The sequence below is a fragment of the Toxotes jaculatrix genome, chromosome 1, assembly GCF_017976425.1.
Source record: "Toxotes jaculatrix isolate fToxJac2 chromosome 1, fToxJac2.pri, whole genome shotgun sequence".
NCBI classification, from domain to species: Eukaryota; Metazoa; Chordata; class Actinopteri; family Toxotidae; genus Toxotes; species Toxotes jaculatrix.
Genome location: NC_054394.1, coordinates 29,887,564 through 29,902,775, shown reverse-complemented (window position 1 = coordinate 29,902,775; position 15,212 = coordinate 29,887,564). Strand labels below are relative to the sequence as shown.

The window sequence follows — 15,212 nt, the reverse complement described above, 5'->3', positions numbered from 1 at the left end:
CAACCTGGTGTCCTCTGCATGCTGGAGGACGTCAGGTTGGACGTGACAGTCCAGGTGGCCGGTGAACCAGTGGAGGACGTTGTGTTGGTTTCTAACGCAGCAGCTGCTGTCTGGAGGTCCTTCAAGGAGAGAAACTGTATCAACAGATATTTCATGCAACAGTTGCAACCATTCAGTCATACAGACATAATCCGATCCTGACTAGCAATGTTTCAGAGCTTCATCCAACCAAATATATTAAATCTGATCATTTTCATATCGGGCCGTGACACTGTTCGGCCAGGAGCCAATTTCAGCAAAGCAAAATTAAGTCCTTGTAACGCAGACTGATTCTTTTAATTAATTCCATGAGTTTAATACAATATCAAGCAAATCTGAAAAACAAGCTCAGCTCTCGGGTAACAGATTAATAAAGATTTGATTAAAATGTAGGACACCCAAAACTTTTACAATTCTGTGTTTTGTTGGGGCAGAAAAATTCCTCCCAGAATTACGCAGGTTGTTGCCAAATCAGTCCAGTCCTGACTGGTGAGGATGGAACCACGGCAGCGCTGGGAAAAGAAGAGCCTGGAGAGAAAAGACCTGTCATCCAGTCTTCATTAATGATCCCTCTGTGACTTCCAACACAGCTTTTCCCATCCAGGTCGACAACCCCACCCCATCCACTTCCACCACCTCCCCTGTGTGTTTTCCCATTATGGATGATCTTTGTTGCATGAGATGTGCAGCGAGGGGATATTTATCCGGCAGTTTGCTAAATTAAAATGTGAATTTTCCCTCCAGATGAATTAGATTGCCAAACTTTACAATTCACCACGCAGAGCTGCAGAAATGAAAAGGTTTAGAAAGCTGTCTCTGAACAATAAAACTCCGGGGGAAACGCTGAATATCTGGAATATGTTGGCATGAAATTTGTCAGATATTGAACAGAAAAAAAACAGAGTCCCTCCCTGGATTCCTGAGCTCTCAACTCAAGGCTTTCATCTCAAAGAGTGGGAACAAAGCAGATGGCAAAGGTGAAGGGTGGGGGACGAGGGGGTGAGTATGAGGGGTGTGTGACAATGAATTATTAATCACTGATCAGTATCAGCAGAGATATCAGAAGTGAGCAGGTCAAACGTCAAACGTCAAAGTGAGCGTGTCGACCCAGATGTCACGATGCATTGATCGAATCATCGTGCGCTCAGAGATCTGACACGAGATAGATCTGTCCTCTATACCTGTGACCTGTGCTGCTACTGGCTTTGTTCGTTTATGAGCCTGTATAGTTTGGACGGGATTCACACGCCTCTCTGAGCCAAAGGAAAGCCAGACAAAAGGAGGGAGCACATTCAGGCTGATGGAGGCTCTGATAGAGGAAGAGTGATACAACAGAGCAGCTACTGTATATCCCTGCTGGGACTCCCTCACATGTCTGTTTCCGAGGAACAAATGTCACTGCGGACAAATTTTACTTTTACATGCTGAAATGCACATCAGTAGGTGAACAATGTACATTTTCAGTGCGTATATCTTTATGTGTCATCTACAGTCTCAGCCAGATCTCATGGGAAATTTTTTTTTTTTTTTGTATAGAAGTTCATGTATCTCAAAGACAGACACATCTGACACGTATAGGCTGTTTGGACTCAACTAATGTGAATCTTCAAACTGAATTTGAGTTTAATTAAAATCAAATTGTAGTAATTTTTAAAATAATGGCTGCCACTTAAAAACTGTGATACATTAACATTTCTGAAAACATTAGAAATATATATATATTTTACTGTACATCTACTATATATACACTGTTTGTGAATCTACATCTATAAGCAAAATACGACAGTTTTACTAAAATACTGGGTTTAAATTATTGGATAAAAGCCCTTCATGTGTTTTCTTTTCCCCGGGTCTGTGTTTTGGTGTGAGCGTTGCAGATTTTTTGGTGATCTCTGGCTGTGTGTTTGCCGCCTGAAGCAGCTCCATCAGCATCAGTGATCAATGCGGCTGCCTACCTGCCCTCCCTGGGAAGCGGTGTCCCATTTCGGCTGCTTTATCCTGCTGCTCCCGCTGCTGGGACAGAGAGAACAAGGAGAGGTTTGTTCCTGCTGCAGCTCCCGGGCCCCCCCATACCCCCTAACCCCGGACACCACAAACCCACCACCAACCAAACCACCGCTACAACCAAACAAAAAAAAACAAAAACAAAAAAACACCAACCATTACTCACTATTCCAAATACTCAAGGAGTGAGTATTTTTAGTTTATATTTGCAAAATGCCTTTATAATCTAAAATTACTGAATCAAAGTTACATCTGAGGCTACAACTGATGATTATTTTAATTAATCTGTAAATTAATCAACTGATGTAAAGAAAATATAGACAAATGCTGCTCGCATTTTCTTGTTCCACCTTACTCTCACAGATGCAAAAGGAAAAAATAAACTTTAAATACACATTTGAGGAGCAACAAAGACTCATGGCCCGTCATTTCAGCCCTTGTTACATCAATGATGTGTTTGGATAATGTTATTATCATTATTTTAAATTATTATAAATTATTTCCTATGAGAATAAAACACTTCACAGCAGCAAATTCATATATCGCAGCCTACTGCACTGTGCAAAAGTTTTAGTCACTTTAGATTTTTAGCCATCACCATCAGAACCATGAGGGAGGGTCTGATCGGTCCCAGATTCCCTCTGCAGCAGGACAACGAGTCCAAACACACAACCACAGAGGACCCCACAGAGCTCTGATCTCAGCATCATGGAGTCAGTCTGGGATCACATGAAGAGACACAGACACGACTAAATCCACAGATGGACTGAGGCGAGCTCCGCAAGACGCTGGAACAACCGACCTGACAGGTACCAGAAAAAGCCGAACTAGCGCTGATTTAAAACACTGATCTGAAAGGTTTTTTTTCTGTCCACTGCACTTTGTATGAAGTTAAATGGTTCATGGCATTATTTCTGAAAACATCCTCACTTTACCTTTAGTGACTAAATCTTTTGCACGGTTCTGTGTGTGTGTGTGTATATATATATATATATATATATATATATATATATATATATATATATATATATATATATATATATATATATATATACACATATATGTATATAAAAGAACATTATACATATCAAACTAAAAACATTAACAAGTACGATAAATTAATAGAAAACAATGCAAAGCTAAATATAAAAAATAACTCACTTATTAAATTCATCCCAGTCAGAAACGTTCGCTCTCTCAACTCCACAGGAAAGATGCGCTGAAATCAAAGAAAATAAAGAAACAGCCAGAGTGACTCCAATACAAGGGAAATTATTTCACTAAAAAATAAAGTTCAAACTGCAGAAAAGCCGCTGAGCTGCCACAGAAAGCACAACTCAACTGCAGCCTCTCATAATAAAAACAATATGTTCGTGTATTTTCCCACTTTCATTTTCCCGCGGTATGAGCAGCAGATCGCAGGTGACTCACCTTGATAAATTAGGATAAAATACAAAGACAATAAGTGAAAAAGCCTTTTCCCGCTTCGCCTTAAATAGGGATCCATTCGTGTTTCGCGGATCCTCAGTCAGTCGGGTTTGGACAGCATCACCTGGTGAAAACCCTCCGGCTGGACTCCCGCTGCTCCCTGCGCTGCTCCATCCGGCTCATCCGCGAGCGGCGCGCCGCGCGCCTCAAGAACCGCTTCACCTGCTCATTATCATAAAATATGCGCGGGCGGGCGGTGCTGAAAGGCTGGGGGGGGGGGGGGGGCAGCAAACACACGCACAGGTGCTCTGCTGGAGGTTAAACTGATGGTCTGAGCTGCTGACTCCAGGCATCATCAGGGAGCAGATATCCATCCATCCATCCATCCATCCGTCCGTCCGTCAGTCAGTTAAATACAAAGAGCACAGTCACCCTGCAGCATGGTCCCAGCACACCTTACAATGAAAGAGAACACATGGGACAAAACACACTTAAGAAAATTAATTAAAAATTAAAAATAAAAACAACCACATTAACCACATTAGTGTTAGATCACTGAACTTTCCTTTGAAGCTGAAGTTGGATTTAATAAGATAACTCCCAGTTTAATTAGATATAACTAACACAACACCGTGAGATGCCTCGTATCCATCGGTGTGAATCAAACCTTTATTAAAACCCAAAGTTCAGAGTGAAGCGCTTGAACCTGACAGGAGCGGTGACAGCAGCGCCCCCGTGTGGTTCACAGTCAATAGCGCATCACCACGTAACTTTAAGGTTTTGAGGTCTGAGGTACTTTCTCTGTTTCTATTCCACATTTTAGAGACAAATCCAAACAAATTAAGATTTTAAATAAAAAACAGATGATCATCTTTGACATTATGATGCATTTGTTCACTCCAAAAACCTTCTTCTCATCAGGACATTGCTGTTTTCTGAAATCATGTTTTGTTTTTTGTTTTAATGCTGCGACTGGCCTCATGCTTCTTGTTTCAGGATAAACTCAGTTCTTCGGACAGATTCATCGGAGTAAAAGGTTCAAACACTCTCGGTGTACTAACATGAACCTTTTTTATTTGCTGTATTTAAGAAAATAAGGACCAGACTGGGACGTTTGCACTGTAAGAAAATAAATTATAATGAATTATAATAATGCTTATGTGCTTTTACTTTAGCAAGATTTTAAATTCAAGACATTAACTTGTACTGGAGTCTTTCTGTATTGTTTCATACTGTACTTTTAATTAAGTGAAGGACTTGAGTATTTCTTCATCCACTGAAATCAGCACGTTTTTATGAAAGGGCCATAAAATAAAAAGTAGATTTGTAACTTTACCTGTCTTCTCTCACCTTTTCACAGGAACACTCCTCTTTGTTCATCAGCAGCACATCTGGATCAGATGAGGTGGATGTTCTGAGACTTAAGAACAGCAAATGCACTCAAAGTTAATCTAAAAATGATTTTCTTTACAATGAAGTCTGGTGCAATTTCCATCATATTAGAAATGAATGTACTGAATCAGAAACTTTAACAAATGAAATGAAGCTTCAGGTTAAGAACATAAAGAAAAGGCCACTCACCTGATGTTTCTTCTGTACCAGCAACTGAAGGCCAAAATGCCCTTTTCAAACTACAAATGCAGAAAAGCTGTTTCTGATTTCTGGGGCCGTTAGAGAGGTTTTAGTCTCGCTCACTTATCATTTAAAAATATTTAAAGGGAACAATATTTTCCAGACCCTTTAATCTCCTCTGGTTGCTGTTCAGACCGTGACGACCTGACCTGAACCCAAACACATAACCCGCTGATACGACACGGGAAACACAAAACTCAGGAGCGAACCCTCTAATATTGCTGAGGTGACCCCAGTGTCACCGGCAGCACAGGCTTGAATTTACATGTGAAAGTCTGGTTTTCGGCAGAGGAAACGCTTCCTGCGTCTGTCTGTCTGGGTAAAAAGGCCTTTGACTGACTGAAGCCCTCAGAGACCCCAACAGGCTTTGTGTGGCCCCAGCCAGGAGGTGTCCGCTTTCATAAATGGAAACAGGACCAAGGTGGAGGAGGAGGGGGAGGGGAGGTGGAGGGGAGGGGGGCAGGATGGAGGAACCACAAAAAAAAACTGAAAGTGATTTCTGATTCCTTTCAGTGTCTTAATTTCACATACTCCCACCACTCCTCCTTATCTGCACGGACGTGAAAACATCTTTCTCAAGCATGAAAGACTTTTGAGAGACACACACACACACACACACACACACACACACACACACACACACACACACACACACAGTATTGGAAACCTGGCGCCTGCTTTGTGCTCAGGAGTCTGCTCATTAAAGGTCCCATGAAATGACTGGTTGTTTTCTGTAGATTTATGTTTTTAAGCATGAAATGAGATGTTATAGCAGGAACGAGACCAGAGGAGAGGAGACCAGATGAACATTACAACAGGTTGTTGCTTGCTGTAATCATTCCTCCTCACTCCTCCTGTTCATACTGGTCACTGGTCATACTGGACACTAAAAGATTATTAGATCCCTCACTAAAGAGCTGCCAAGAGTCTCCAAGTGACTGGGGACAAAATCCAAAATCATGCTTCTGTGCAAACACACACACACACACACACACACACACACACACACACACACACACACACACACACACACACACACACACACACACACACACACACACACACACACACACACACACACACACACACACACACACACCGCCCTTTGTTTGTATGAAAAAGACTGTAACTGCAGAAGATGTGATGGTTTGTCTAATGTGGACTCTGCTGAAGCCTTACAGTCACTTCAGGTCGACTCAAGAACTCAACTTTGCACAAAGACTGTGGGTTTTGGCCCCAAGTGTTTCTATTATTTTGCCCACCCCGTGTGTGTCAGTAAGGGCAGGCTAAATAAGAGAAATACCTCCGTGCCAAGTTTGACCCTGTGTGAGGTGAAGCATCAGCCCAGAAACACACTGGACGCGAGCGGTTACAGTTCACATGTTTAACTCGTTGCTAACATCCATCCCATCATGGCCGAACGCCGCGGAGCGTACAAACTGTACATGGAGATCAACAGCAAAACAAAAAAATCAGCTGCAAACAAAACATTCATTGTGCGGAATTTCTAAAACATTGTTCACACAAACGTCTGTGCTCGCGACTAAAACATAAAGAAAGGCAACAAAGAAACTGAACATTCAAAGAATCACTGAGCAAACACTTCAGCCTGATTATGTTCTTAGTTATGAATTTACAATGCTGAGTTTGTGTGCACACAGGAGAATAAAAAAAAACTCTATACACTGTACGCTAATCAGTAAGAAAGCTGAGAGCAGAGTTGTTACACAACTCAAGCGTGTTAATATAAGACCGTTAGAATCTTTGAAAGATCAACAGACAATAATCTGAAAATCTTGATCGGTGTATTTTTCCTCCTCTGTTTGTCTCCGGTTTAGTTTCACTGTCAGTTTGAGCTGCTCACCTCTCAGAGTGGAAACAGCAGTGGGATAAAACCTGTGAATACAGCAGTGACATGCAGCGGGTGTGCTGAGACAGTCTGAGATAATACAGGAGGAAAAATAATAAAACAGAAAAGCACCCAAACTGAATTCACTGACATGGAACATCTCTGCGTTTAACCTTCAAATTAGCTGCTGTGACGTTTGATTTAGACTCAAGCGTGGAATCAAAAAATTTGTTTAGAAGTAAAATGATTTACCATCACAAGTCATGATGGTTTGATTTATGTCCCAAAGAAATAATGAAGCCTCGGGCTTGTGGGTTAAAATAAATAAATACCCATCACGTCTCTACAGCTTCTGTAAATCTGCGCTCATGATGGACCAAAGGCAACTTCTTACACAGACCAAAGAAGGTTTATCACAACTTGGAAAAAAAAAAAAAAAAAGGTAAAAACCTCTTACTATCTACAGATCAGGGAAATTCAATAAAGCATTAATATATACACAAAGAGCTTTGTTCATGAATGATAAATCCACCCTCAGAAAGATTTGACACATCTGGAGGAGGACAGCTGTCAGACAAGTTGAAAAGAAGAACGTGAAGAATGTAAAGTGTGTGGTCATGTTTGTTCATCTGCTGTTTCTTTAGAGCATCAGGGAAAGAACAGGAGGCCAAATAAGGACATTTCGTTATTTTGGAATAAAACCGTTTCTTTACGTGTAAATTAAATTACAAACAAACTGAGAAACTTCCACCTAAGAAACAGCAGAGTAACACGGGGTTATCACTCCTCATTCCTTCTGCTCAGTGTGTGTGTGTGTACGTGTGTGTACATGTGTGTGTGAACTCGGGGATATTTGGATAGAGTCCTGCACGCTTCCTGACATGCTGCGTTATCTGGGCCGGTGGTTGGCGAGTAGGAAGTCCTTGTCTTTGCAGGTGAGGCAGAGTTTGAGGTTCCTGAGCGAGCCGCCGGCGGAGTAAAACGCCCAGACGCCCATCAGGAACATGATGATGTAGGTGGGAACGAGACTGGCGACGTACTCTGGGTTCTGAAAGGTCTACAGGAGAAGACGAACAACGGGAATCAACACAAAACGTGAATACTGATTCATATCCAGCCCGTGGTTTTTGACTGTTCTCTGCTTTCCTCATCAGTTTTACATCTCTACAGATCAGAGTCTGAACAATAAAGGACTTTTAATGCTCATGCAGATTTCACTGTATGGAAGGGTTGGAAAAAAAAACTTGATTTTAACATATTAATTTATCCTCTTTATCCATTTACTATTCCTCTTTTAGTTCTATCGTACAAAGCAAGCGACAGGAAACTAAAAGCTGCTGCAGAAAGAGAGGGGGGGTGGGGGTGCGAGCGTCTGAATCAGCTTTCACTGTGCTGTTTTACTGCTGCTCTGATAATCGCTCTGATATCACGAGTTCTAGCAGCTGTTTTGACATGTGACTGTCAGATATTAGCTCAGGGGGTCGGTGTTAATGCTGCCTCACAGCTTTAACTATCATCTTCAGAGAAAATCGTGTTTCCAGTGCACTGACATGCGAGTCGTGGATATATTTACCCTTATATCTTTTAGGCAGAATGAGTATAACACCATAGGTTAAAGGCTCATTTACTGTCTCCTGCTAACAAACCAACAAACAAACTGCAGACATGTGTTTCATAGCATTACAGCTTTACATGGAGTTTAGCGCCCATCCAACCCTCGCCCCCCTGTACCTCACCATGAGCAACACTCACCAGACAGGACACCACAAGGTGGCTGACGACAACAGCAGCCACCGCCCACCAGCGCTGCTTCTCACAAGCGTCAAAGAAGACGACGCCCCAGAACATGTGAAGCAGGATGATGGCCATGGTCATGAAGGCTGAAACAGGACAAGCGTTACCACTGCAACTCAGCTGTTTCTCATCAAGTTCACATTATTTCTGAAATCACTTAGTAATGACTTAGATGATATACAACCAAAAAAAAACACTTTTGGTACCTGAGGACAGGAAGTAGTGCTGTGAGTCTCCGTGGATTCCAACAGTCCCTGGTCCTACAGAGTCAGCCAGGATGTTCACCACCGAGAACGCTCCACTCATGAAGCCGAAGCCGAGGCCAGACACTGAGATAAAACAACAACAACAGTGGAAACAGGTCAATTTTATTCCAGTAAAGTTAAGAAAACCTTCAGTCGCCTCTCACTTCACTGCAGGTGGTAGTTAAACAAAAACCTGCTCCCTGCCAGATGTTTTTTTTTTTTACCTAGTCCAACTAATAAATCAGCATCGTCTCATTATCTTTACTGGCACAACTATCAACCGATGCGTCTGTGTGTCTGTCTGTGTGTCTGTGCGCACTAACTGTACCGTAGGCCAGCTGCCGTATGGAGATGGGCATGGTTTCCTCCTGACTGAGAGCGAGGAGGCCTTCATTCGCTTTCCTGCAGGAAAACACGCACAAACACACACACACAGACACACACACCAGCGTCTCAGTTCCTAGTTTCACTGTGAAGCTGTAAACAAGAACATGAACAGTAAATATCTATGCCAGTGAGTGGAAGATGATATGAGCCGCAACAATGAGCCATTAACAGAAAAAGACTGAAGGTGGGAAACTGGGACAGTTCGACGCCAGAGCAGGTAAACATGCTGGGGAACTACGACACAGGGTGTGATGATGATGATGAAGATGATGAGAGACAGCAGAGGTTAGGTTTTTTTGTTTTGTTTTTTTAACTCTGTGAAAGCTGTAAGATCAAGTTTCTGAGAACAGATTTCTGAGCTTTGACAATGACCAAATTCCACTTGAGCTTTAAAGGGAGACAGTCACTGCTTTGATGTTTATTTCATCTTCACTTATTTCCGTGTGATTGGCCAAAATAATAAATCACACACCACAATGGTAAAAGGTACAGGACCAAAATGAGAGGTGTTACGGGTGAAACTGTGAGACAGATTTGAACACTGTGGCCGTGACTTACTTCAGCAGCTTGTAGTAAGCGAAGCGGAAGGTTTCCTGCAGCAGGACAGACAGCACCACGCCGAAGATGAGCAGACCTTTCTGCTGCACCTCGCTGTCCTTATTACTGATCTGAACTGAGATGAACCACACCAGAGAGGACAGCAGCAGAGACACCAGCCAGAAAAACGCTCTGGAAAGAAAACACACATTTATTATAACACACTCAGTAACAGGCGGGTGTGCCATTGACTTAATTATGATTCCTGAATGTTTTATTCAGTTTGATTCCAGTGTAATAACTCTTTCAATTCTGTTCTGCTCACAGATATCTGTGAATGTGGATGCAGACATGCTGCCTTACAGTCTCATCAAAATAAATGCTGTATAGTAGTTAATTCATAAAATTTTCACTTTTCAATAAACATCAAATGTTTGTCACAGCACCGGCCTGATGATCAGATACAAAACCAGGCTGAAGCGTCCTTTATGGCTCACTAAGCACAAATCAGCCAGACATGAATGTCAGTGTCATCATCATCAATATCATACAATGGGGCAGGTCAGTGTTTCCAGCACTGACATAAAACCACAGACACGGTTGTTTCCAATACTCTGACACTCTCATAGAAGGTAGCAACTAAGGATTATTTCCATTTTCAACTAATGATTATTTCTTTAATTAGTCCATCAGTTGTTTGTCTGCAAAACGCCAGAAATTATCTGCTGTAGCCCACAGAAAAAGGTGAAAAATTAAATTCAGGTGGACTACATGTTGGATCTGGTTTAAAAAAAAACAAACTAAGCTGAAAGACTGAAGACACTGAACTTGTCCTCTTATTTGAATTTTCCAAAACTGTAAAATGTAAGAACTAAGCAAGAGGGTAGGCATTGCCTTCTAACCGTGGCGAGCTGCCTCCAAGCCTTAAGGTTATTTCTGTTAACTTGCTATATTTTTACCTGCTCAGTATAGAAAAGTCTCAGAAACCAACACTGAAGTGTGGCTGGGAACATCTTAGAGGATCATAATGCTGAATCTTCACTGTGGTACTTCATGGTTGTTACCGACTGAACATGTTACAGTGATGATTGGACTCTGAAGCTGGACAGAGAGCTGTGTCTCGGGTTAGTGAACATGTGAGAGCCTGGACACCTCAGGCTGGCTAATTCTTAAAGTTATAAGTAAAAATAATAAGTTTGACAAGAGGATGTCCGAAAACTGAACTACCGGTTGTAAGTTAGCAAGCTAATGATTGAGTCTGTTAGCTAGCTAGCTAACAGACTCAATCATTAGCTTGCACTAGCTAGCTAGCTAGCTAGCAAGCTAGTTCCGCCAAATCCGGGTTTTATCTAAAGTAAACACAACAGTAATGTTCTTATCTTCCTGCTGCGATGAAGATGAGTTTACTCTCATTCCGTTTCGATGAATATAAGTGAAAACTCTCACCCTGCTATGAGGAAAATGACCCTCAGCGGCTCCCGGGCGATGGTAAACAGGAACAGAGCGATGGCCGGGCCGAAGGCGATGAAGGTGCAGCCGAAAAACACCGACGCCGTCATGTTGGCTCTTCGTGGGGAAACCGGCGGCGAGCAGTGCGACCTCAAGCGCCTTGTCTTGCTCCCCAAGAGGGCGATTTACAGAGATTTGTCTTCAAATTGAACAAACCGCGGCCTCCTGCTTTCGCTGTGCTTCTCCCACAGTTGAACGTCTCGTCATGTGACCATAAGATCGTCTTCTTCGTCTTCGTCTTCGGGGTTTTCCGACAGCGTTGCGTCCCGAATGGCTCATTACTGCCCCCCTCTGGTTTAAATCCTCTTCAACACCCGGAGCGCTTCATCGGGATTCTAATAATGCTAACACTGGGTGGTTCCTCCCTTTGCTCTCACTCAGCCTCAGTTCTTTGTGTCCTCTGATTCTGCTCCATGTTCACATGATTCATCACATCATTTCTGTCCATCAGTTGTTTGTGTATAAAATGCAAGAAAACAGTGAAAAAAATCCCTGAGCCCAATGAGACATCTTCACCTTCTTTTGTTAGATTTTCATCTTAAGATTTTTTTTTTCAGTCTCTTCTGTAATAGGTGAAGAAGTGAGCCCAAATCATTACCACTGACACAGCTTTTCATGTTGGATTTTAGTGCCCTCTTCTATTTTATACCTGTTTTCTCAGATGTTTTTGTAATCTAAAATGTGTAAAATGTAAATGTGAAAAGAAGAATTTTAACCTGTGTATTTAAATCGCTTCTCAAGAATCTTTTAAAAAAGCCTTTTACTTTAAATTGCACATTTCTGCTTATCTCATTGTACCATTTGTTGTCCTGAAATGTGTCATTTATTTTTAATGACTTATCAAATTATAACCATGAAACACACAAAAACACCACATGATTTATTTCTTTTATCATTTATACAACTTGCCAACAATGTGCACTCACATAAAACACAGAAATGAATGATGCAGACGTTAAAACTGAAAACAGAACAACACACTGACGTTCAAGCTTCTGTCTCAAACATCTTCTTCCTGCCGTCCATTCCGGCCTTGTCTTCAATGTTCTTCCTCCAGTCACCTGTTTGTTTCTCCTGAAAGAAACACAGACACACACAAGCAGAAAACGGATTCAGATCAATAATAAGAAAAGGTGAAGAATCTTTTTTGATTTTGTGTTTGAGGAGCTTTGATTTTCAGCTTGCTCTGTTGTTGTGTTTGCTCTGTGTTTAATCTGAAGAGTTGTTTATCGTGAGAATATTAAAATGTGGTGCTGAAACTGTCCAGCAGTGTTTAATAAAAGGACCCACCTCCTCTTTCACCTCCTTCTTGACCTGCTTCAGGTTGGCTCTCAGGTCCATGGACACTTTATGTTTGGAGCCCAGCAGAGCGGCCAGCATGGCATCGGCCGACATCCGCACCTTCTTCAGGGCAGGTTTTTTAAACTTCCCCTTCAGATCCTGAACCATCAGCTTCAGGTCGTCGATCTGACAGAGAAGACAGTTACTGAGACCATCTGTGAGTGTGTGCATGTATAAAGATCTGCAGTCTGCCTTAATAATATTTTACTGTGCCTTGTTTTTACGGAGAATAGAGGCAGAATGATTGAATGGAATCATTAATTTATAATTTGAATATGACACCTTAATTAGGGCCTTTCTGACAAATGGAAGTTACCTCCTTGTTGGACTTTTTCATTTTGATCTCCAAGTCATATCGCTCCTCATCCACCAAATCAATCTGCTTATGAAGTTTCCGGCACAGCTCCTGGTGTTGTAACAGACAGGAGAAGAAGAAGAAGAAGAAGAAGAGTGAGATGTCACACGACGAAAACAAACAAGCACGATCAATACATTTTACAGTTTTCTGTCACTTCCTACTCTCTTCTGTGAAAATTCCTTCTCGTGCAAAGCTGCAGTTTTTCCAGACAGGATGTAGATTTTCACCAAAACCTGCGGCCAACATCAGCCAATATTCACGATTACCAAATATTGTGTGTTTTTGATGTGGGAAATGGGTCCACATTTAAAATTTGTGAATATTTTTTGTTAAAATAACAAATTTAGAGGACTTTGAGTGTGCTTTGAGTGTTTCTGGCCTCCAGCCACCATCCAGGTGGTGGATGCTTACCTGGAGCTCCTGCATGCAGCCTGGGATGGTGATGGCCGGGCAGCTCTCCTCCATGTGCTTCATCTTCTCTTTCTCGGCCTCCCGGGCCTCCTCCTCCAGCATCGCCTCACCGATCTGCAGCAACAAGCTCTGAGAGGAAGGACAGTGATGAGAGGGTGACACACAAGAAGAGGCACAAAATGACAACAAACAGATTCAAAACAACCACAAATAAAGCAGTCGCTTTCAGTCAGGGGGGTCGTGTACAGCAGGGTGGGGGGCCTTTTACTAGTCTGTGCCCAGGGGCCGTTTTCTTACAATCTGTCCATAGTTGTTGCAATTGGACAGAAGCTCCTTTTTAACTGTCTCACCTCTTTACACTCTCATTTCTTTACTACAGAGACTGGAGAACAACATGAGAAGTACACACTTTAAACTTTAAATACTCCAATCCTTCGCTCACACCAACTCACTCTACCTTGAGGTGATTCCTCCTGCTCGTCGACATCTTTTTCCTTTAGGTAAAAAAAACAAACAAACAAAGGAGGAAAATGATTAAAGTATTTCTGCAAGTTTTGAAGATTGAAGAATTCTCCCCAGTGAGATCAGGACTTACTCTGCCATCCTGACTGGACCTGAATCCTGCCTGTGGCCGAGAGACAAGAAGAGAGATGAATGGATGAATACCACAGCTCTCTGGTCTCTTTATAGATGTTGGTTCAGAGTGTGTGAATGTGCATGTGTTAGTGTGTGCGTGATGGACCAGCACCAGTTGGTCGACGGCAGCAGCTGAGCCTGAAACAAATGCTTCAGGAATTTTCTTCCATAAGAATCTTTAGACAATGTGGAACCATGACGAGGATTCAGTGTTTCAGGGTTTGGTTTGTCTTAAATTATTTCAGTTAGAAGATAAAAGTGACCAATATTCTTTACTTTTCTTCAACAAATGCCATGAAAAGACCAAAACCAACAATAAACTGATCCAACTAACAGGTACTGTCTGTGTATCCAAAGCCTGATATAGTAGTACCACCCTGCATCTACTAAGACAGTTAAGGCTCAGTTTCCTAAACTGTAGTGGGATTTATTTTTCTTCTGTCCTTGGTTTCCTCTGAGTCAGCTCAGCTGTAGTCTGTAACAGCTGACTGCTCCTTTCATCTGTCTGTCTCTTTCATTCCTACAGTAATGAATTCTCAGCACTGACTGTTCGAATTCATGGCCAAAAAGAAATAAAGATATTTTGCTGCAGAGTCACTCGAGTAAAAGTGCAAGTCACAAATCATGTTGGCGCTTAGATAAAAGTCTTGATGTCAACTGTAATCAAGCTTCAAATATAACAACAAGCTGTGCTTAAGGTAATGAAAGATAACGAGGAAATTAGATTGCTGGTCCTTTTTTGAATTTAAACATCCAATTAAAAATACCAGCCACAGTGGAAATTCACAATATAATGACATAAATGTTGATAAACAAACAGGTAAAAAAAAAAACAGTAAAAGACAATTAAAAAAAACAGTTGTATTAGAAACTGAAACTATCTACAGTTTCATTTTCATTTAATTTTAATTTGGCAGTGAGTTGAAAAGTTAGTGTGTAACTTGTGTCACCACCACAATAAAATCACATGTTTATTTGAGGTGCTTAAAGCATCAAAACATGACATTTGACCAGTTACTGACAACATTAAAAGACCTGGTGT

The 15,212-nt window shown here is 41.7% G+C and overlaps 3 protein-coding genes across 3 annotated transcripts in view; all 3 read right to left on the bottom strand.

The window, feature by feature from the left end:
• Positions 1 to 2,022, bottom strand: part of otog (otogelin) — a 46,134-nt gene extending 44,112 nt beyond the window's left edge. The window contains exons 1-2 of the mRNA XM_041043240.1: positions 1,995 to 2,022; positions 5 to 119 (exon numbers count right to left, since the gene is read on the bottom strand). Coding sequence (XP_040899174.1) covers positions 5 to 119; positions 1,995 to 2,022 — 143 coding nt within the window. The remainder of the gene's footprint in view (positions 1 to 4; positions 120 to 1,994) is intronic.
• Positions 2,023 to 6,472: 4,450 nt separating this feature from the next.
• On the bottom strand, positions 6,473 to 11,643 carry aph1b (APH1B gamma secretase subunit). Its single transcript, XM_041043495.1, has 6 exons — positions 11,362 to 11,643; positions 9,937 to 10,107; positions 9,320 to 9,393; positions 8,953 to 9,075; positions 8,705 to 8,832; positions 6,473 to 8,009 (listed from the first exon to the last, which is right to left on the bottom strand). Exons 1-6 carry the CDS (start codon positions 11,472 to 11,474, stop codon positions 7,842 to 7,844), a joined length of 777 nt encoding a protein of 258 aa, XP_040899429.1. The 5' UTR covers positions 11,475 to 11,643; the 3' UTR covers positions 6,473 to 7,841.
• Positions 11,644 to 12,346: 703 nt separating this feature from the next.
• On the bottom strand, positions 12,347 to 14,213 carry LOC121179321 (troponin I, fast skeletal muscle-like). The gene is made up of 6 exons (XM_041034103.1): positions 14,130 to 14,213; positions 13,992 to 14,028; positions 13,535 to 13,663; positions 13,082 to 13,171; positions 12,715 to 12,891; positions 12,347 to 12,498 (listed from the first exon to the last, which is right to left on the bottom strand). The coding sequence occupies exons 1-6, from the start codon at positions 14,135 to 14,137 to the stop codon at positions 12,412 to 12,414; spliced, it is 528 nt and encodes a 175-aa protein (XP_040890037.1). The 5' UTR covers positions 14,138 to 14,213; the 3' UTR covers positions 12,347 to 12,411.
• Positions 14,214 to 15,212: the final 999 nt, after the last annotated feature.